At 40.6% G+C, this 20,013-nt stretch overlaps 1 protein-coding gene across 1 annotated transcript in view; it reads right to left on the bottom strand.

Annotated features, from left to right (window-relative positions):
• DNAH3 (dynein axonemal heavy chain 3) overlaps positions 1-20,013 on the bottom strand; it is a 242,044-nt gene that overhangs the window by 218,213 nt on the left and 3,818 nt on the right. Inside the window, exons 2-9 of the mRNA XM_025274559.3 lie at positions 18,685-18,789; positions 17,949-18,171; positions 13,235-13,307; positions 12,800-12,965; positions 10,295-10,484; positions 9,290-9,485; positions 3,354-3,479; positions 1,778-1,973 (exon numbers count right to left, since the gene is read on the bottom strand). Of these exons, the coding sequence (XP_025130344.3) occupies positions 1,778-1,973; positions 3,354-3,479; positions 9,290-9,485; positions 10,295-10,484; positions 12,800-12,965; positions 13,235-13,307; positions 17,949-18,171; positions 18,685-18,789 (1,275 nt within the window). The remainder of the gene's footprint in view (positions 1-1,777; positions 1,974-3,353; positions 3,480-9,289; positions 9,486-10,294; positions 10,485-12,799; positions 12,966-13,234; positions 13,308-17,948; positions 18,172-18,684; positions 18,790-20,013) is intronic.

Here is a 20,013-nt window from a genome sequence, read left to right as displayed (position 1 = left end):
ATCTATGTCCAAAATATACAAGATAGCTTTTAGTACATCATAAAAGCAGGTGGCACAAGGGGTAAAGAACCCGCCTATCAATGCAAGAGACATAACAGACACAGGTTTGACCCCTGTGTCGGGAAGATCCCCTGGAGGAGGAAATGGCAACCCATTCCAGTATTCTTGCCTGGAGAATCCCATGGACAGGGGAGCCTGGCAGGCTACAGTCCACAGGGTCACAAAGAGTTGAACACAACTGAAGTGACTTAGCACACATGTACAAGGGCTCATTAAATTTGTTGACTGAATCCAAAAGTATAAGAGTTTATCTGTACATCCCACATGGAGTTGCTAATTAGCATATAATATATTTTAGACATTCAAAATGTCAACCTTTCTGCAGTAGAAATACTGATATGGAAGTTTAGTGAAGTGAAAGTCACTCAGTAGTGTCCAGCTCTTTGTGATCCCATGGACGATACAGTTCATGGAATTCTCCAGGTCATAATACTGGAGTGGGTAGCCTATCCTTTCTTCAGGGGATCTTCCTGACCTAGGAATCGAACCGGGGTCTCCTGCATTGTAGGCAGATTCTTTACCAGCTGAGCTACCAGGGAAGCTGTAGCTCAGTTGGGAAAGAACTGATGTGGAGACATTTCTAATTCCTAACACTGGCTAGTAACACAAGATACCTTTCATAAAAGGCATAGTGCCTAATAAAATTGGCATGAGACAGTTGTAAAGCATTTGCTCAAATAATTGATTCTAAAGATTCAATTTAGAATCTAGAAATTCTAGATTTGTCTAAGGATTATTGATAAGCATTAGGTGAATGTCTACTATGTATCAAATACCCATACATTTCTTTCTTTAAGATATATGCAAATTTTAGTTTTCCCTCTGTTTAGAATTTTAGAGTGAAACTTGGTTGAGTTTGAGTCTCTTCTGCTTAGCCAAATAGATGATTACAATGATATGTATAGATTAGTCTCTTCTGCTTAGCCAAATAGATGATTACAATGATATGTATAGATGAGTCCACTGTAGAATGCTAACGGTGCAGTCTAAATTTGACAGCACTGGTTCTATATTTTTTGAATAAAAGGTCAACTGTTCATTTTTACTTTATTTGGCAAAATGCTTAGAACTTAACCTTTTCTAACCAGACAATTTTAAATTTTATCACTCTTTTTAAATTAAAATGGTACACAGTATAAAATACAGAAACAATCGTCCTTGATTTCCCATGTTACCTAAATTTAAGGGAGTCTATGATGCTTTGAAAACCATCACAGTGTTTTAGTTTTTATCTAGACTTCACTTAAGCAGTGTCATGAAAGAAGTTATTAATTAGGTCTATGAAGTCTTTTGTTTTTAGAGTTACCAATTTCAAAACCAAAGAATAAAAGCCAGTATCTGCAATGAACATGCACAATACTTCCTAGATAGCAAGCCAAAAGACTAACAAACCCTTTTCAATCCCTTTTTTTTAAAACAGAGACGATGAAAAAGTGACCACTCCTCTACAGTAGAAGGTACACATTCCATTTTATTCACTCTTTCTTTAAAGTAATTTCTCTAGTTCTGTAGATTTTTACTATATAGAAGTAGGTAATTATCTTGGGAAAACTTGCCATGTATTTAAATAAATCATTTTTATAAACTAATAATCAGCACATATGTGCTCAAGTCAAGACTTTTACTTTTTGGCCTGGCTTACAGCTGAGGACCGTACATGATTAAATACTGAGTCTTGATTCCACTCCAAAGAGTCTACTGCTGGTCTCCTACATACCTTGTGTATCATGAAGAAGGAAAGGAGGTCCTTAAGAGAGTTAATGACCAACTCCCTGAGCTGGAGGGACATGAAAGATGCAACGGAAGCAAAATATTCTTCAATGTTACGAGAGGAGTCATAGTCACTCTTGGGAGCAAAATGGATCCACTGCTCCTTCCGGGAGACAAATAGCTGGGCACAGGTGGGGATCCATCTGTAAAGAAAGCAGGGCATCTGACTGAGAATCCCTTCCAAGTTCCAAGATGTCCTCTCAGCCACTCCCAACTCTCCACCACAAGGTAGATGGCTCCTTTCCCACTAAGCAGCCCCGCAAGTTGGTACTCTCATATCCCTGGCCACTTCACCTGCCATCACCCCTTTCTGGGGAAGAAAGTAATAAGATTTGGATTGAGAGACTGTTTTCTCATTTAGCAATACCCAAATGGACAGTCCTGCTGAAAGATGAAGGTGTCTATAGTTTATTATATTCAGAGATTGGGGTAAAAGGGCATAAGGAACTGAAATGTTCTGTCCAATTTCTCTCCCTGGCAAATGTCTGTTTTCTGACTGAAACTTTACAGGGGAAAGGAAAAAGGAGAAAAGGAAGAAAACTTGGGAGGAGAAACTCCAGGGTGGTGGTGGCTGCTCAGAAGTTGAGAGCAGAAATTAGAAAACCAAAAGAAGAAATGGATGCCTCATTTTTCCTTTTATCCTATTCCCCCAATTTCTAATTCCCAACAGGAACTACTGGCATTTGCATCTTATCAAGTCCTTTTTCTGATGGCTAGAAAAGTATTACTCTAACAATCAGGAAGTACTGGTAATAGTCATAGTTGTAGAGGTAATAATTACATTTAAGAGCTACTATATGCCAGCTATTGCATAAATATTTTCCCTGCTAATAAAAATGGCTTAGTAGATATTATCACCATCATTTCACATAAGGGAATTTCTCTGGCTCTGGACACAGTCCTGTATGCATTTGCAAAGGAAAAAAGAATTAAGTGACTAAAAACTCCCATCCCTGGAAATTTACAGGTGTCTATCTGGGCCACCTGAATACAAGTCATTCAAATGCATTATTCTTCCCTGGTGGCTCAGATGGTAAAGAATCTGCCTGCAATGCAGGAGACCCAGGTTCAATCCCTGGGTTGGGAAGATCTCCTGGAGAAGGAAATGGCAACCCACTCCAGTATTCTTGCCTGGGAAATCACATGGACAGAGAAGCCTGGTGGGCTACAGTACACAGGGTCGCAAAAAGTTGGACATGACTGAGCGACTACCACTGTGTGTAACCCAGCAAGGCCTAAAGGATTTCAGAGGGAGGGAATGGAAGTGCTCAACAAGCAATAGTAATGATGAAGCTTCAAAAGGGCAAAGGAAGATTAAGAGTGAGGGTCAAAGAGCAGTGTACGTGAGGAGCCACAGAGGCTCTCAGGGATGGAAACGTGGAAGGATGAGGATAGAGGACGGTGTCAGAGAGAAGTCAGCAAAATCTGTGCACCACCCCAGGCTGGAGACCAGCTTTCACTTCAGAGAACTTTTGATTTTTATGACACTGTGACACAGTGCTATTCTGAGGCCAGATACTGACTTGTTGAGAAGAATTTGGCGTGCTTCCATGCAGTGTTTCTGAATGACATCCTGATATTCATGAGGCTGCAGAGGTAATTTTCCCGCCAGTAATTCTGCTGTTCGAACAAACCTGAGGTCTCTAAATCTGCCAAAAGAGAGGGAAAAACATCCTAAGCCAAGAAGATGCTTAATAAAAAACTTTGTATGACAGATTCAGAGGAAATATATTTTCATTTTTCAGTGAGAGGAGATTTAAGCAGATTAAAACTAATTATATCTGAAAATTCTGAGAGTCAGAGGAGGGAGTGGATAGTCCACAAGAACTCTTGTGAGGAGTAGAGAAACTCAGGAGCTGTTACTGAGCCTTCCTATGTGTCCTACTCTGGGTAACCCGTGGGGAGTAGGATTTTGACACTGACTTGGCATTTGGCTGACTGGGAACTAGGATATGACAAGTCAAAGGTCTTTCCAATACAGGGTAAGACAGGTGAAGACACAAGAGGACAGGGCAAGCAAAGCATCACCTTCATGATCAAGTGGGTTCTACGCAGTCCTCAATGTGGCCCCTTGGTGAGCTACTCAAGACAAATTGGAGGACCACTTTGATCTGGACCCCAAAACCCTATAGACTGCAAGCCTCTGATAGCTTGTAGGCTCACCAAGATACCCACAGCATTCCTGGGAGATTGCCTTACACAGTGCAGGAACTCAGTAAATATTTGTTAAATGAACACTTGGATCTCTTCCTGTCCTCTCTGATGATCTTTTCTCTCCTATTTCTCTCAGGTTAATGGAGGTGCTGCCCTTTACCACACTCCCCAAGGCCCCCCCCCCTTTTTTTTTAGCTCACAGGGCCAGCATTTCTCTTCCTGACACCTATTCATTCATTTATTAATCATTCTTTGAAACCATCAGTGCCTACAACTTCCCCAACCAGATCTCTGCTCCCTTTCTTAGCTTGCTCCAGTTCTCACTTCTCATTTTCATCATCCACTGTAATGACCCACTAGGCACTTTCCCTCCTACTCCTAAAATCCTACAGCATACATTTCTATTCTTTTTTTGATGGAGGTGATGAACTTAGTCTTCATCTTGTCTGGCCAGTCACAAAGCACTGCTGGGGAGGACAGAATTCGAGGACCTCACTCTCCATATACATTTGATATCCAACCTTAGCATGGCCCTGGTCACCATCTGATAATTATGTCACTCATCTTTAGTTCAATTGTAATAAACTTCCTACATTGGCCAGAAAAATCTATTCTTTGTTCAGACAAAGACCCTCATTCTGGCCCCTAAACCCTTCCCTTCACTGATCATTAGGTGACCTCTTAACATGTTTAAAGCTAAATATTCCAGGTCACATAAGAACATTTCTCCATAGCATTTCCTTAACAAATCTCTCATTGCTAATTTTTTGGTTCAGCTGACAAAAACTTAAATGATTTTGGTTCACTCTCCTACAGTCAATTGATACAGCCAAAATGGAAGACAGTGTGGAGAGTCCTTAAAAAACAAGGAATAAAACCAACATACAACCCAGAAATACCACTTCTAGATATATACTCTGAAGAAATCAAAACTGAAAAAGACATGTGTATTCCAAGAGGATGTACACATGAATTTAACTTGATCATATAAAGAAAATGACAAATTATTAAATGTATAGCTTTTACTATAAGAAGGAAATTTGACTTGCTTTTTTTCTAATCTAGTCCTTCTTCTTTATATTTATTTATTTTTAATTGATTGCTTTACAATATTGGTTTGATTTCTGTCATATGTCAACATGAATTAACCATAGGTGTTCATATGTCCCCTCCCTCTTGAATCTCCCTCCCACCTCCTGTACTTTCCTACCCCTCTGGGTTATTACAGAGCCCACTGTAAGCTCTATTCACTGCAGCTCTATTTACAATAGCTAGGACATGGAGGCAACCTAGATGTCCATTGACAGATGAATGGATAAAGAAGCTGTGGTACATACATACAATGGAATACTACTCAGCCATAAAAAGGAATGCATTTGAGTCAGTTCTAATGAGGTGGATGAACCTAGAGCCTATTATACAGAGTGAAGCAAGTCAGAAAGAGAAAAACAAATATTGCTTATTAACATATATATATGGAATCTAGAAAGATGGTGCTGATGAACCTATTTGCAGAACAGAAAAAGAGTTGGACATGACTGAGAGACTGAACTGAACTGAACTGAATGGAGGTGCAGACATAGAAAAGAGACTTATGGACAAGGGTCGGGGAGAGGAAGGAGAGGGTGAGATGAATGGAGAGAGTAGCATGGAAGCATATACACTGCTGCTGCTGCTGCGGAGTCACTTCAGTCATGTCCGACTCTGTGTGACCCTATGGACTGCAGCCTGCCAGGTTCCTCTGTCCATCCATGGGGATTCTCCAGGCAGTTGTACTGGAGCAGGTTGCCATGCCCTCCTCCAGGGGATCTTCCAGACTCAGGGATTGAATCCAGGTTTCCTCCTCTGCAGGTGGGTTCTTTACTGTCTGAGTCACCAGAGAAGCCCAAACATATACGCTAACATATGTAAATAGACAGCCAATGGCAATTTGCTGTATGACTCAGGGAACTCAAACTAGGGCTCTGTAATAACCTAGAGGGGTGGAAAATGGAAAGAGGTAGAAGAGAGATTGAAGAGGGAGGGAACATATGTACAGCTATGGTTAATTCATGTTGATGTATGACAGAGATCAGACCAATATTGTAAAGCAATCAATTAAAAATAAATAAATACAAAGAAGAAGGAATAGATTAGGAAAAAAGCAAGTGATAAGAATTCTTCTTATAGCAAAAGCTCAATAATTTGTCATTTTCTTTATGTGATCAAATTAAATTCATGGGTACATTCTCTTGGCACTGAACTTCTGGCAATTTCATCAGCCTTGTGGCTGACTTTCTTGTTAATTTCTGCTGCTGCTGCTGCTAAGTCACTTCAGTCATGTCCGACTCTGGGCGACCCCATAGACGGCAGCCCACCAGGCTCCCCTGTCCCTGGGATTCTCCAGGCAAGAACACTGGAGTGGGCTGCCATTTCCTTCTCCAATGCATGAAAGTGAAAAGTGAAAGTGAAGTCGCTCAGTCGTGTCCGACTCTTAGCGACCCCATGGACTGCAGCCTACCAGGCTCCTCCATCCATGGGATTTTCCAGGCAAGAGTACTGGAGTGGGGTGCCATTGCCTTCTCCGTGTTAATTTCTAGGTTAATTTATTTTTTGAGGCCATAAACATGCTTCTACTTAAAGCAGAACTTATTAAACAACTACTGTATGCCAAGCACTGTTCTAAGTACTTCACCCAACAATTCCATTTTGCATATGAAGAAATAAGGGTCCAGAGAGATTAACTTCCCCAAATCACACAGTTCATCAGGGACAGAGAAAGAATGAGAACCTAGGCTGGTTAGTTTCAGAGCCTACTCTATCTATACATTATTACTTTTCTATAAATTATTATTACATACTTCTGCCTCATTAGAAAACTACTTTTTTCTCATGTCCTGACTAGCACCTTTAATGCCTTAGAAAACTGAATTCAAAGAAAGGAATGTGCTTATTTCTTATGATTGATGGGCTCTATCCGAGGTTGACTCTACCTACAATTACTTTTTAAAATACAGGTAAAACTAAGAAAGTGAAAAACAATTAAGTTATCCAAGTAATAAGGCTCCCCAAGGACAAAACACATACAAAGCTATAGATCGTCCTCAAACAAAATATTTGAGCTACTGATTAAGTTTAACCAATCACAATTACACACGCATGTGTGCCTCCAATTTTTCTAATAAAAAACCCACATGGTAGTAGCACACCATTTCATTAACCTGACCTTTTGGTGAACTCTGGTGGCCACCATTCTCCCACCAGGATTCACACTCATTCTTGAGGGGCTCATAAAAAAAAATCAGTCTTTATTATTCCCAGTGCAATTGATTAATGGATTAAAAAAATATGGTATAACAATAAAATGGAATATTATTCAGCCATAAAAAGAAATGAAGTACTGATAATGCTTCAATATGGATGAACCTTGAAAACATGAATCTTTCTAACTTAATGCAGCCTGACATGAAAGGCCACATATTGTATGATTCCATTTATGTAAAATATTGAGAATAGGTAAATCCATGGAGACAGGAAGCAGATTAATGTTCTGCCAGGGGCTGAGTGTAAGGGAGAAGTGGGGTAACTACTAATGACTACAAGAGTTTCTTTAGGGGATAATGAAAACATTCCCAATAAATTCAGGAAAGTTGTACAAATGTGTGAGTATACTAAAATTGCTGTATTGTACACTTCAAGTGGGTGAATTTTAAAGTATGTGAATAACATCTTAATTTAGAAAAATGAAAGAGAAAAAGTGACTCCTGCCTCCTCTGAACTTCTACAATATCTGGCCAATTTAGTCACTGATAAATATAAGTGAGACTATTGTATGCCAACTCTGCACTGGCCCTGAGTTAAATAAAAGAAGTAGCTTAAAAAACTAAAAATAGATTGTTATATGATCCACCAATCCTACTCCTGGGCATATATTCATACAAAAACTATAATTTGAAAAGATATATGCACCAGGTCTTCCCTGGTGGCTCAAATAGTAAAGAATCTGCCTGCAGTGTGGAAGACCTGGATTAGATTCCTGGGTCTGGAAGATCCCCTGGAGAAGGGCATGGCAGCCCACTCTAGTATTCTTGCCTGGAGAATCCCCACGGACAGAGGAATCTAGTGGGCTATAGTCCATGGGGTCACACAGAGTCAGACACGACTGAAGGACTAAGAAGCAGCAGCAAGAGCCCCTCTGTTCATAGCAGCACTATTTACAACCGCTGAGACATGGAGATAACCTAAATGTCCATTGAGAGATAAATGGTGAAGAAGATGTGGTGCATATACACAATGAAATACAACTCAGCCAGAAAAAACAATGAAATAATGCCTTAACAACATGGATGGACCTAGAGATTATTATACTAAATGATGTTAAGTTAGAAAGAGAAAGACGAATACCACCTAATACCACTTGTATGTGGATTCTAAAATATGACACAAATGAACTTAACTATAAAACAGCAACAGACTCACAGACCTAGACAACAGATTTGTGATTGCCAAGGGGGAGGGAGCATAGGAGAGGAACAGAATGGGAGTTTGGGTTAGTGGAAACTAACTAGTATATACAGAATAGTATATACAATAGATAAACAACAAACTAGTATATATAGAATAGATAAACAATAAGGTCCTCCTATATAGCACGGGAACTATATTCAATATCCTGTAATAAACCATAATGGAAAAGAACATGAAAAGAATGTATGTATACAATCACTTTGCTGTATAGCAAAAATTAACATAACATTGTAAATTAACTATACTTCAACTAAACAAATTTTAAAAAAAGAATTGGGAAAGGAAAAGAAACAAGAAGACTCAAGCCCCCATCCCATACATTTCATAGGCTATAGAGAGTCAAACTAGTAAAGATACAATTATAATTCAGTATTATAGACCTCATAATGGAGGTCTAATTAACACCTACTGGATACTTGTATCAGGCATTGTTCTAAGTACTCTAAATTATTTATCCCTCCTACCAGCGCTATTAAGTAGGAAGTCTTATCCCAATTTTAGTGGTAAGGATGTTACTTATGAAGCAGCAGAGTTAGAGGTGGACCCGAGCAAGCTGGCCCCATGTGAGTGCTCTTAACCAATATGTTCCGGGGCCTACACACAGGCACTGGGTGCAGTGGAGGCACAGAGGAGGGCCACCTAGCTCTGCACAGAGAGTTATCCCTTACCATATGCAACTTGGGTCTAGGATTTCCGTCATTTTACTTCAAGGGCAAGGCTACTCCCACATGAGATGATCTCTTACGTGTGGAAGCTTATAATAAAGAAAGGGAAAAAAGGGACAGGAGGCACTTCTCACTCCGAAAACCACAGCTGCTTCAGGCTGAGCATCATGGGGTTCACTGTGTGCAGGTGCTCTTCGTTCCACTTCTTGGCATTCCTGTAGACACTGTGCCAGGGCACAGGGGCCCGGATCACTCTCTGAGGAAATGCTCGGGGGATGCTCTGAATGAAGAGTCTTTTCCTCTCCATGGGGTCCATGAGGATGTAATCAACTATAACCAAAAGGGCAAAAACTTGTCATTAATCAGGGGCCTTGAGCACTTTGTGCTCTCAGTTTCAACACTTAGCAGGTCAACAAGGTTCTGTCCATTTACACCTGGAAATGTTCCCTCATTTACAAGGAGTCGGACATGACTGAGAGACTTTCACTTTCACTTTTCACGTTATTCACCATCATCAAACATTTCCCAATGACCTACTGTGTGCACAAGACATGCAGCTAAACATGAAAGGGAGTGAGGACTGATGATATATCAGTAAATGTCTAATAAGGGAGCTGAGACCCATGAGAAACACAAGGCCAGTGATAAAGGCCATAGAGAAACAATGGCACAGGAGAAGTTCCAAAATGGTATGAGTTGAAAGTACAAGCGAGAAGTGCTATGAATGCAGAAGATGGAGTGACCACTGAGGGTTGCAGAGATCAAAATACTTGAGGGAAGAGGTCTTGAGCTACATTTTAAATGTCTATGGGCCCCTGCTACTTATGCTCTTGCCCAGGGGGAGTAGCACCTGCATCACCCGGGAGTTAGTTAGAGGTGAAGAATCATGGGCCCCTCCCAAACTCTACTGAATCAGAATCTGCACTTTAATAAGATCCTTAGGTTGCACAGATGCACACTGAAGTGTGATAAGTCCTGGTATGGACATGAGTGATGGTGGCAGTGTGGGGGAGCAACTGAATGAAAAGGTACACAATGTTTTTGGCATTTTTCTGAGAAAACAGGGAGAAGTACTGACGGTGAAAGGAAAGAAGGTGCCCTCCACATAGGAACCCTGCCGCATTTACGCACAGCCTTACCAATGCTTTTCATGAGGCTGCTGTAATAGTCCGTTTCCTTCTCCTCCACAAGGGCAGCCATCAGGGGTTCCAGGAAGGGACTTGTCAGCAGTGTGTTTGAAATCAGCTTTGAAATCCGAACCATCACTTTGTCCTCCTCAGGGGCAATCATGTCTTTTCGGATTCCACTGGTCAAATAGTAGTAGTATCTCTTCCATAAACAAACCACCAGCAACAAAATGATCATAATCAATTGGCTACCCATGCCCACTTGCCCACACCCATCAGCTACCAAAGTACTCTGTTCATACAGCACTTATCTCCATCCTTCACTCACTTCTTGGTCCATGACATCACACTCACTGTAATAAAATTGTTGGTGAGTATTCCCCATGGCTCTGGAGGAGTCAACCAAAGCCAGGGAGATCTCAGTGCTGTATAAGGAAGGATTTCTCAAATGCCATGCAAACAGGAGCAGTGGAAAGAGGACTATGCCCTAGGGATGGAGATAACATATCTGGTGAGCTTTAAGAAGAGGAATGACAAGCTCCTCAAATGGACTCAATTCACCCTCCTTCACAACAAGTACCCTATAGGAAGAAAGTACTTGATCCTATGGCTTACGGGAAAACCCTGAAGTCTGAGTGAGACTTATGATAGTTATTCTAATTCAACCATGGGACTTTTGAGTTTAGAAAAGCAACACTAACACATGAACTGAACAAACAGGCCCAATGTGACCTGGTGACATTAGGAAGCTTGGTTTATTTAGGGCTTGCCTCTAAGCTGCTAGATGGCTGAATGGCTCTAGAAATGAATAATTTCAGATAAAAGAGAAGCACAAAGTATAGGAAAGGGTTTGAATTGGGCTTTGACCTTCTGTGCCAATTGTCTGTTGTCAGAAAAGGCTGAACTTGCATCTCTCCAACCTTAATAAAGGACAAACTTCCAAAGTTCTCTCATTATAAGAACTGCCTGGGGCGAGGAGAGAGGCTCCTCTTAAAATGCAGATTCACAGGCCCCTCCCTCCTAGGGCATTTAGGATATGTTAACAAGAACCCCAGGCGATTTCTTATTTTCAGGCAAGTTTGAGAAATGATGTTGTTGTTCTGTGCTCTTAAGAGCACAGAATGTTAGTATCAGCCAGACTGGTCTAAATTCTAGTTTTGCCTCTTACTGACTGTATAACTTGGAGCAAGTTGATTAAACAGTTCCCACCCCAATTTCCACAACTGGACAACAGGAAAAATCATAGTCCCCAGGTCCTGAATGGGGTCAAGCATCTAGAGGGTTTAGTATGGAATTTTGCTAATAGCACATTCTCAGTCTTTATTAGTTTTTATTGTTAATCATTTTACACTATAAATTCAAAAGCTCTTTGCTCTAAAGCTTTGCAGTTCTTTCAAGTTAGGGGTTAGAGGCTCAAAAGTCTATCTGGGACCAAGCTGGTAATGTTAATAACTGAAAGTTGGCTGGACATAATAAAATAATAAGGAATTGTGGAGATTGACAAATCAGAGAATGTATTTCTCATCTAAAGGAGGTAGCTATTGTTCAGTTTCAAATATATTAATTGTTTCAAGAGAGGTTAGAAATCTAAGCTTATGTGAGATTTCTTTCATTTCCCAAACACATCTGTAGGCCATATTTAACTTATGGTCGGGCTACTGGATAAAATACAGGATGCACTGGAATATACTAAAAATTATTCATTGTTTATCTGAAATTCAAACTGGGGGCCATGTTTTTTGTTCTGTGTTTCAAAATCTGGCAACCCCAGCCTATGTTCTATGCGGCCATTTTGCAACCTGTGTTCTAAGAGAACCTGAAGGCATCGGTTTCTAAGATTTACTAAAGCAGAAGACTCGCGCGTGCACGCCTTCATTCAGTAGTCTGCATGGGGTCTGGACTTCAGTATCTTTATTTATTTATTTTAAAAAATAATTTAATTGGAGGCTAATTACTTTACAATATTGTGGTGGTTTTTGCCATACATTGACATGAACCAGCCACAGGTATACCTGTGTGCCCTCATCCTGAAACCCCCTCCCCCAAGCCCTGCTCACCCCATCCTTCTGGGTTGTCCCAGAGCACCAGCTTCAGGAGTGCCCTGCTTCATGCATCGAACTTGCACTGGTCATCTATTTTACATATGGTAATATACAGGCTTCAGTGCTATTCTCTCATAGCGTCCCACCTTTGCCTTCTCCCACATAGTCCAAAAGCCTCTTCTATACATCTGTGTCTTTTTTGCTGTTTTTGCCTATAGGGTCATCATTGTCATCTATCTAAACTCCATATATATGTGTTAATATACTGTATTGGTGTTTCTCTTTCTAATTTACTTCATCTTGAATAGCCATAGCAATGCTGAGAAAGAAGAAGGGAAATCAACCTGCCTATCTTTGGACTTCAGTATTTTTAAAACATTCTTCAGGTGACTACTGCTTTTCTCCAGTTTAGAATCACTGAGATGTCAAGAGTAATACCTAGCAAATTGAGAGAAAGGAGGAAATAAGAATGTACCTCCAAGTCTGATTCAGATGGTTTGGTTTCTTTACTTTCTATTTCCCTCTCCTGCTGTAACATCACTTCAATCTGTTCTTCTGGACTCATTGGTCTGCTTTCTGGGAAAGTCAAAGATGTCACAACCTCCTTCTTCATAGGTAAGGAGGTTGAGGCTGACTTCATCCTGAAAAGTAGACACAGCTTAGTGCCTGGTTCCATGAACACTTCATACTTCATAAGTTTGTAAGCACTGGTTTTGCTTAGTTAGCTAATTTATTTTTATTTAGAACCTTAATAAATTGGATTAAGAGTATTGGTGGGAAAAAACATAAGTAACTAGGTATCCAGGAATGCTTTAAGGTCAAGAAGCAGAGTGTGGCTTTCATGAGTTCATAACCTTCTTCAGTTCATTCTAGCATCCTGCAATCCCCTGTGCCCATAGAAACACCTTACCCAGTGAAGTCCTCTTTGTCTTTGGGGGAGAACTTCATTTTCTTCTTGTTAGGCTCTGATGAGATTTTATTTGCTAGAACAGTGGAGAAGAAAGGTATCAGTGATGGGCAATGACCTTGGGCCATCTTCTGCCCACGGGGATGCAAGTCTTAGGGCAGTCCAGGAGAACACTAAGAGGGGTGGACTTAGTGTGGTGGGATGAAGCAGGTGATGCAGACCTTGGACCACACTTGGACCACACTTGGACCTGTGTGACCCTGAAAAAGTGACCATCACTCCAAGCCTCAGCTTCCTCAACTGTGAAATGGGCATGAGCATACCTTCTGTTCTCTCATACACTGGACAAATATCAATAAATCCTCAATTAACCCCCTAATTCTATGTGCCCTATTTTCTAAACATTAGGTGTATTATTGCTAAATATTTTTCTTTAAATAGATTCAGACTTTTAAACTTAAGCTATTTATTTTAAAGGAAATATTATATGAGTATCACAAATAGAAAAACCAGTATCATTTTCAATAAATATAATTATTGCAAATAGAAAAAATGATGTAATTTGCAACAAATAAAGGCATTGCAATAAATATCATTTGTGATAAATATATTTAATAAATACAATACAAAACTCTACTACCAGGACTTCCCTGGTGGCCTAGTGGTTGAGAATCCAACTTCCATGTAAGGAATTTGGGTTCGATCCTTGCTTGGGGAACTAAGATCCCACATGCCGTGGGACAACTAAGCCCATGTGCTGTAACTACTGCTCCTGCCCACTCTAGGGCCTACATGCCACAACTAGAGAGAAGCCCACACCCAGCAACAAAGAGCCTGCAAACAACAACAACAGATCCCTGATGCCACAACTAAGACCTGACACAGCCAAAAATAAATAAATAAATATTTAAAAAATAAAATAAAATGTATATACATACAAAATGTATATATATATATATATATAAAGTATACATATATACATCACTCCACTACTAAACCTTAACTGGATACTTGCTTAAGAGTCTAGTCTAAGAAATTAACATGTCATTTTAGACATGTTGAATACATACTAATAGGAAATTGATATTTTGAAAGAATCAGAGGGTTGAAGACTCTTAATCAAGATGTAGTCTGAGTTCATACTTTGATTTCCTCAATCTACTCCAAATATCAATCCTAAAGGAAATCAACCCTGAATATAAACTGGAAAGACTGATGCTGAAGCAAAGCTCCAATACTCTGGCCACCTGATGTGAAGAACTGACTCACTGGAAAATACCCTGATGCTGGGAAAGATTGAAGGCAAAAGGAGAAGGGGCAGCAGAGGATGCAATAGTTGAAAGGCATCACTGACTCGACAGACATGATTTTAAGTAAACTCTAGGAGACAGTGAAGTCTCCTAGAAGCCTGAAGCCTGGTATGCTACAGTTCAGGGTCGCAAAGAGAAGAACATGACTTAGCAACTGAGCAACAACAACTGCAAATATAACAATAACAGAAAAAATTCTTTAAAATTAAAAAGACAATGCATTGTTCAAAAAGAAGCTCTTCTGTGTGAACTTAAACACAGTGTGAAGTAAAAATCTTAAACTTGGCTTCTGGTACCAAAAGCAGGCAGAAATAATTAGGTGATTGATACCTGGGGGAATAATGAAATCCAAAACACACCATGATTGTGGGAACTGAAGCTAGGTTCACAGTATAAAGCCATGGCTGCCCTACCCATGACAACAGGCTGAAAAGCCAGCAACACTGTCATGCAGATAAAGCACTGGCATTCTCAATTCACACAGTGGCCACAGATAGCAAAGAAAGGCTGGTAGTAACTAGGCCAAGCCTAACATAACCTCATGGACCAGATCTACAACATCCCTAAAACAGCACCTTAGGATGGAAGTTCTAAGCCATCAGTAATAAGATCTGGTACTAATTTGGGGTCCTAAGATGTCAGATGAAGGCATAAGGAAGAAAGGCAAGATTTTAAAAGGTATGTCAAAAGAGTATACTGTTTGAGTACACTTATATGTGTGAACAACCAAAACTAACTTATGGTGACAGAAATCAGAAAGGGGGCAGGATGGTACTAGTGAAAGGAAGGAACTGATGGGAAAGGAGCACAAGAGAACTTCCTCTAGTAATGGAAATGCCCTACATCTTATTTGGGTGGTGGCTATATACAAATATGGTATAAACAATTGACAAAACTCACTGAACTGAACACTAAGATCTGTGCATTTTATTGTGTGTGAATTAAACAACAAATGGGAAATTCATGTAGCAAGAAGGGGAAAAGCTCTCAACATAAGCCTGCAAACTAAAATCCCATAACACATGAGAAAAAACAATTTAAGAAAGATAGCAAATAAACTCAACAACTGAGGGAAATATTTACAAAATGGAAATAATATAGCAACACTAATATTGCTCCAAAATAAATGTTTAAGATCCTCCAAGTGATACTGAAAATGTTATGTCCATGAGAATAGATAAGAAACTGGCCAAGGTGGTGGCACTCATAAGTAAACCAATTAAGGAATATGAAAATGAAAGACAGTGTTATTAAAATAAAAAAACATTTGTTATACTGGATAAACTCAAGACTGAACAGAGTTGAAGAGCAAATTAGTGAGTTGGAAGATACATTTGACGAATTCACCCAGACACAGCACAGAAAGAATAAAGAAAAACATGAAAATGAGTTTGAGACAGCAGGCAGATTGCATATCTCCAACATATCTCTAACAAAAACTACCAATGGATATCCTTAAGCAGACATATGTGTACCCAGTGGGACTAGACAAATTAATACACAAAAAGTACTATGGTACTTCTGGCCACCAAGATGGCCACCAAGGATCCCCACTTTCTGGAATAGTGCCCTTGTATAGTCCTCTTGAGTGTGGGCAGGACTTAGCAACTCGATTCTAACACAGAGAAAATGGCAAAAACCACAGGATGTCACATTCAAAATTAAGCTCCCCAAAGATGGTGGTTTCTATTTTACTGGTTCTCTATCTCATTTCTTCCAAGGGAAACTAGGAGTCATGTTGTGAGTTGCCCTGTGGATAGGCCCATTCGCTAAGAAACCGATGTCTATGGCCAACAGGAAGTAGGGGAGGTGAGTAAGCTTGGAAGAGGATCCTTCCTTGGTTGCCTTTAGATGACTGCGCCCTTGGATACCTTGATTGTACACTTGTGAGAGACTCTGAGCCAGTTAAGCCATGCCCAGATTCTTGACAGAAACTGTAAGATAACAAATGGAACTTGTTTTAAACTATTGAGTTTGGGAATAATTTGTTAGGCAGCAATCAACAAGCTGGATTTAGAAAAGTCAGAGGAACCAGAGATCAAATTGCCAACATCCGTTTAATCATCGAAAAAGCAAGAGAGTTCCAGAAAAACATCTACTTCTGCTTTATTGACTATGCCAAAGCCTTTGACTGTATGCATCACAACAAACTGTGGAAAATTCTTAAAGAAACGGGAATACCAGACCACCTGACCTGTCTCCTGAGAAACCTGTATGTAGGTCAAGAAGCAACAGTTAGAACTGGACATGGAAAAACACACTGGTTCCAAATCGGGAAAGGAGTACATCAAGGTTGTATGTTGTCACCCTGCTTATTTAACTTATATGCAGAATACATCATGCAAAATGTTGGGCTGGATGAAGCACAAGCTGGAATCGAGATTGCCAGGAAAGATATCAATAACCTCAGTTATGCAGATGACACCACCCTTATGGCAGAAAGTGAAGAAGAACTAAAGAGCCTCTTGATGAAAGTAAAAGAGGAGAATAAAAAAGTTGGCTTAAAACCCAACATTCAGAAGACTAACATCATGGCATTCAGTCTCAACACTTCATGGTAAATAGATGGGGAAACAATGGAAACAGCGACAGATTTTATTTTGTTGGGCTCCAAAATCACTGCAGATGGTGACTGCAGCCATGAAATTAAAAGACACTTGGCTCCCTGGAAGAAAAGCTATGAGAAACCTAGATAGCATTATTAAAAAGCAGAGACATTAATTTGCCAACAAAGGTCTGTCTAGTCAAAGCTATGGCTTTCCCAGTAGTCATTTATGGATGTGAGAGCTGGACTATAAAGAAAGCTGAGCGCTGAAGAATTGATGCTTTTGAACTGTGGAGTTGGAGAAGACTCTTGAGAGTCCCTTGGACTGCAAGGAGATCAAGCCAGTCAATCCTAAAGGAGATCAGTCCTGAATATTCATTGGAAGGACTGATGCTGAAGAGGAAACTCCAATACTCTGACCACCTGAAGCAAAGAACTGACTCATCTGAAAAGCCCAATACTGGGAAAGATTGAAGGCAGGAGAAGAAGGGGACAACAGAGGATGAGATGGTTGGAGGTTAGATGGCATCATTGACTCAATGGACATGAGTTTGAGCAAGCTCCGGGAGTTGGTGATGGACAGGGAGGCCTGGTATTCTGCTGTCCATGGGGTTGCAAAGAGTCAGACATGACTGAGCAACTGAACTGAACTGAACTGAACTGAGCAGTCAACAAGAAGCTTGGTGTATGTTAAACATAATGCTAGCCTTTACAATCATTCTCATTTCATAGATGAGGAAACTGAGGCGTCATAAGGTTACCCAAAGTTATCTATAGTAAAGGGGGAGCCAGGACTAGAACCCAGGATTAGAAATCTCCCAAAGCCCCATTCTAAGTGGGTATGACACCCTGCAGGAAATACCCGATGGCAGCCCCTGAATGATCTTTTCCCTAGGGACATTGATGGTGACGGGCTGGTAGACTTTCAGCAGGTCCTTCAGCTTCAGGTCCCGAGCTGTCAAGGAGTAGTTGTTGGCAATGGAATCACTGGGTCCACTGTGGTGGTGCTGCTCTTTGAAGGGTGCAGCCAGGGTCCATGATGTGCGTTGCATCAAGGGGGGATAAAAGCTGTGCAACATGACTGTCTACAAGGGGAGAAATGCAGTATGAGTCATGTGAGGGACATCACACAGGGAGCCTGGGCTCCTCTCGGCCAGGCTCCACTCACATTGAGACTCATGCCATCCCACATGCCTAGCATTTTGCACACTGAGTGCAAATACTTTCGAATGGACACCAATTTTACCTCTCTGACCACCGTGAGCATGCTTTCTGATGGCAAGGATAACAGCTGATATTCAACATGCAGTAAATTTGTGATCAGGTTATTTACATTTATTGTCTTTATTGTTATGTACATGGCTATTAGGTAGAAATAATTGTTCTCATTTTATAGTTGAATATGCAGAAGTTCAGAGAATTTAAATAATGCCGCAGGTAACTGAGAAGGCCAGATTTGTGCCACTACATAGCTCTTTTTCCCATTGCGCTATAGCCTCTTCCAGTGGCAGAAATGACTGAGGCCTCTAATCCTACCTGTCAAGTCTGTTTGACCCCCAACTGTTACCAGCAGAAGAGTAGCAGCCAGGTGAACGTACCTTATAGAGTTCAGATGGTTCTTCATTAGCAGAAGCAGGCAGAGGGGGCAACTCTGGCCGCATCTGCGAGTGGCTCATGTGATATATGGAGTCACTTTTGGGGATCTGTGGGAAACAAATACAAAGCCACTCTTCAGGAATTAGGAAAAATTTCCAAGCCTCTGAGGTACATAATGAGTAAAAAGTTCCTCAGAAAAGGATTTAGGCACAAAGTTCTGCCATAAAGCACCCTTCTTACCACTATCCACTGGTTTCAATTCTTAAGAGTTAATGTTTCTTCTCTAGCATCTCCTCATGGCTACCATTCTATGAGCAAATTCATGTATTTTACCCCTGGGAAGAACCCAAATCTGAGGCCACTCCCAACTTCCCTACCCTGGGTTGTAATTAAAGGGGTTGACTTAAAAAAAAAAATTGACTCTTGGATTTCACATTGGCAAAATTCCAAACAGAAATTTGCTTATGCAATGGTATAAATAACTCTGTGCTTCCTGTGAAAAAGAAAGAATATATTTAGAGGGTGGGTGTTTGAGTCCACCATTCCATTCAGGGAGTGTGTTCTTGGGAGTGAGCCTCAGACAGAGGTGAACCTGTGGCTCCCATGGCCACGCACAGTTCCCAGTGCTTCTTTACCTCAGAGCTGATTTCAGGGTTGAGAGGTGCCCTGTGTTTCTTTCCTACACCCAAGCCCTAGAAGCAAGACAACTACTTCATCTGGGGCTGTGATGGAGGGAAACCTCTGGGCTGGATTTACTGAGAGATGCTGCCATACAGTACTTTAAAGGTAGTTTAAAGAGATCTGCCAGTGCAATTTTGGCTCTGTGGTTTTTCACCTTAGGCAATGACTGTGGACTGAACTCGTGTGTAAGATGAGACTTTATTAGATAGATTTGATTTATTTGGGTCAGCAAATTAAGTCATGCAGGGTAACTGGCAGAAGGTAGACATGTAGGGGGTAAATGAGTCAGATGTTAGTCATCCCCATGCCCCAACTAATTCCTCACTGATGACTCAACCTCATAAAATAATAACATTAACAATAATAACATCTGCCATTATTCCAAATATTCTAAGGTTCATAGGGGATAGGTAGGACATTTTGTTATTGTTGCTGTTGTTCAGTCACTAAGTCACATCTGACTCTGCAACCCCATGGACTATAGCACGCCAAGTCTCCCTGTCCCTCACCATTCCCTGGAGTTCACCCAAGTTCATGTGAATCAGTGATGTTATCCAACCATCTCATTCCTCTGCCATTCTCTTCTCCTTTTGCCTCAATCTTTCCCAGCATCAAGGACTTTTCCAATGAGTCTGCTCTTCACATCAGGT

The sequence above is a fragment of the Bubalus bubalis genome, chromosome 24 (genome assembly GCF_019923935.1).
Source record: "Bubalus bubalis isolate 160015118507 breed Murrah chromosome 24, NDDB_SH_1, whole genome shotgun sequence".
Classification (NCBI taxonomy): domain Eukaryota; kingdom Metazoa; phylum Chordata; class Mammalia; order Artiodactyla; family Bovidae; genus Bubalus; species Bubalus bubalis.
The sequence above is the reverse complement of the archived record's forward strand: the minus strand, read 5'-3'. Positions and strand labels throughout refer to the sequence as shown.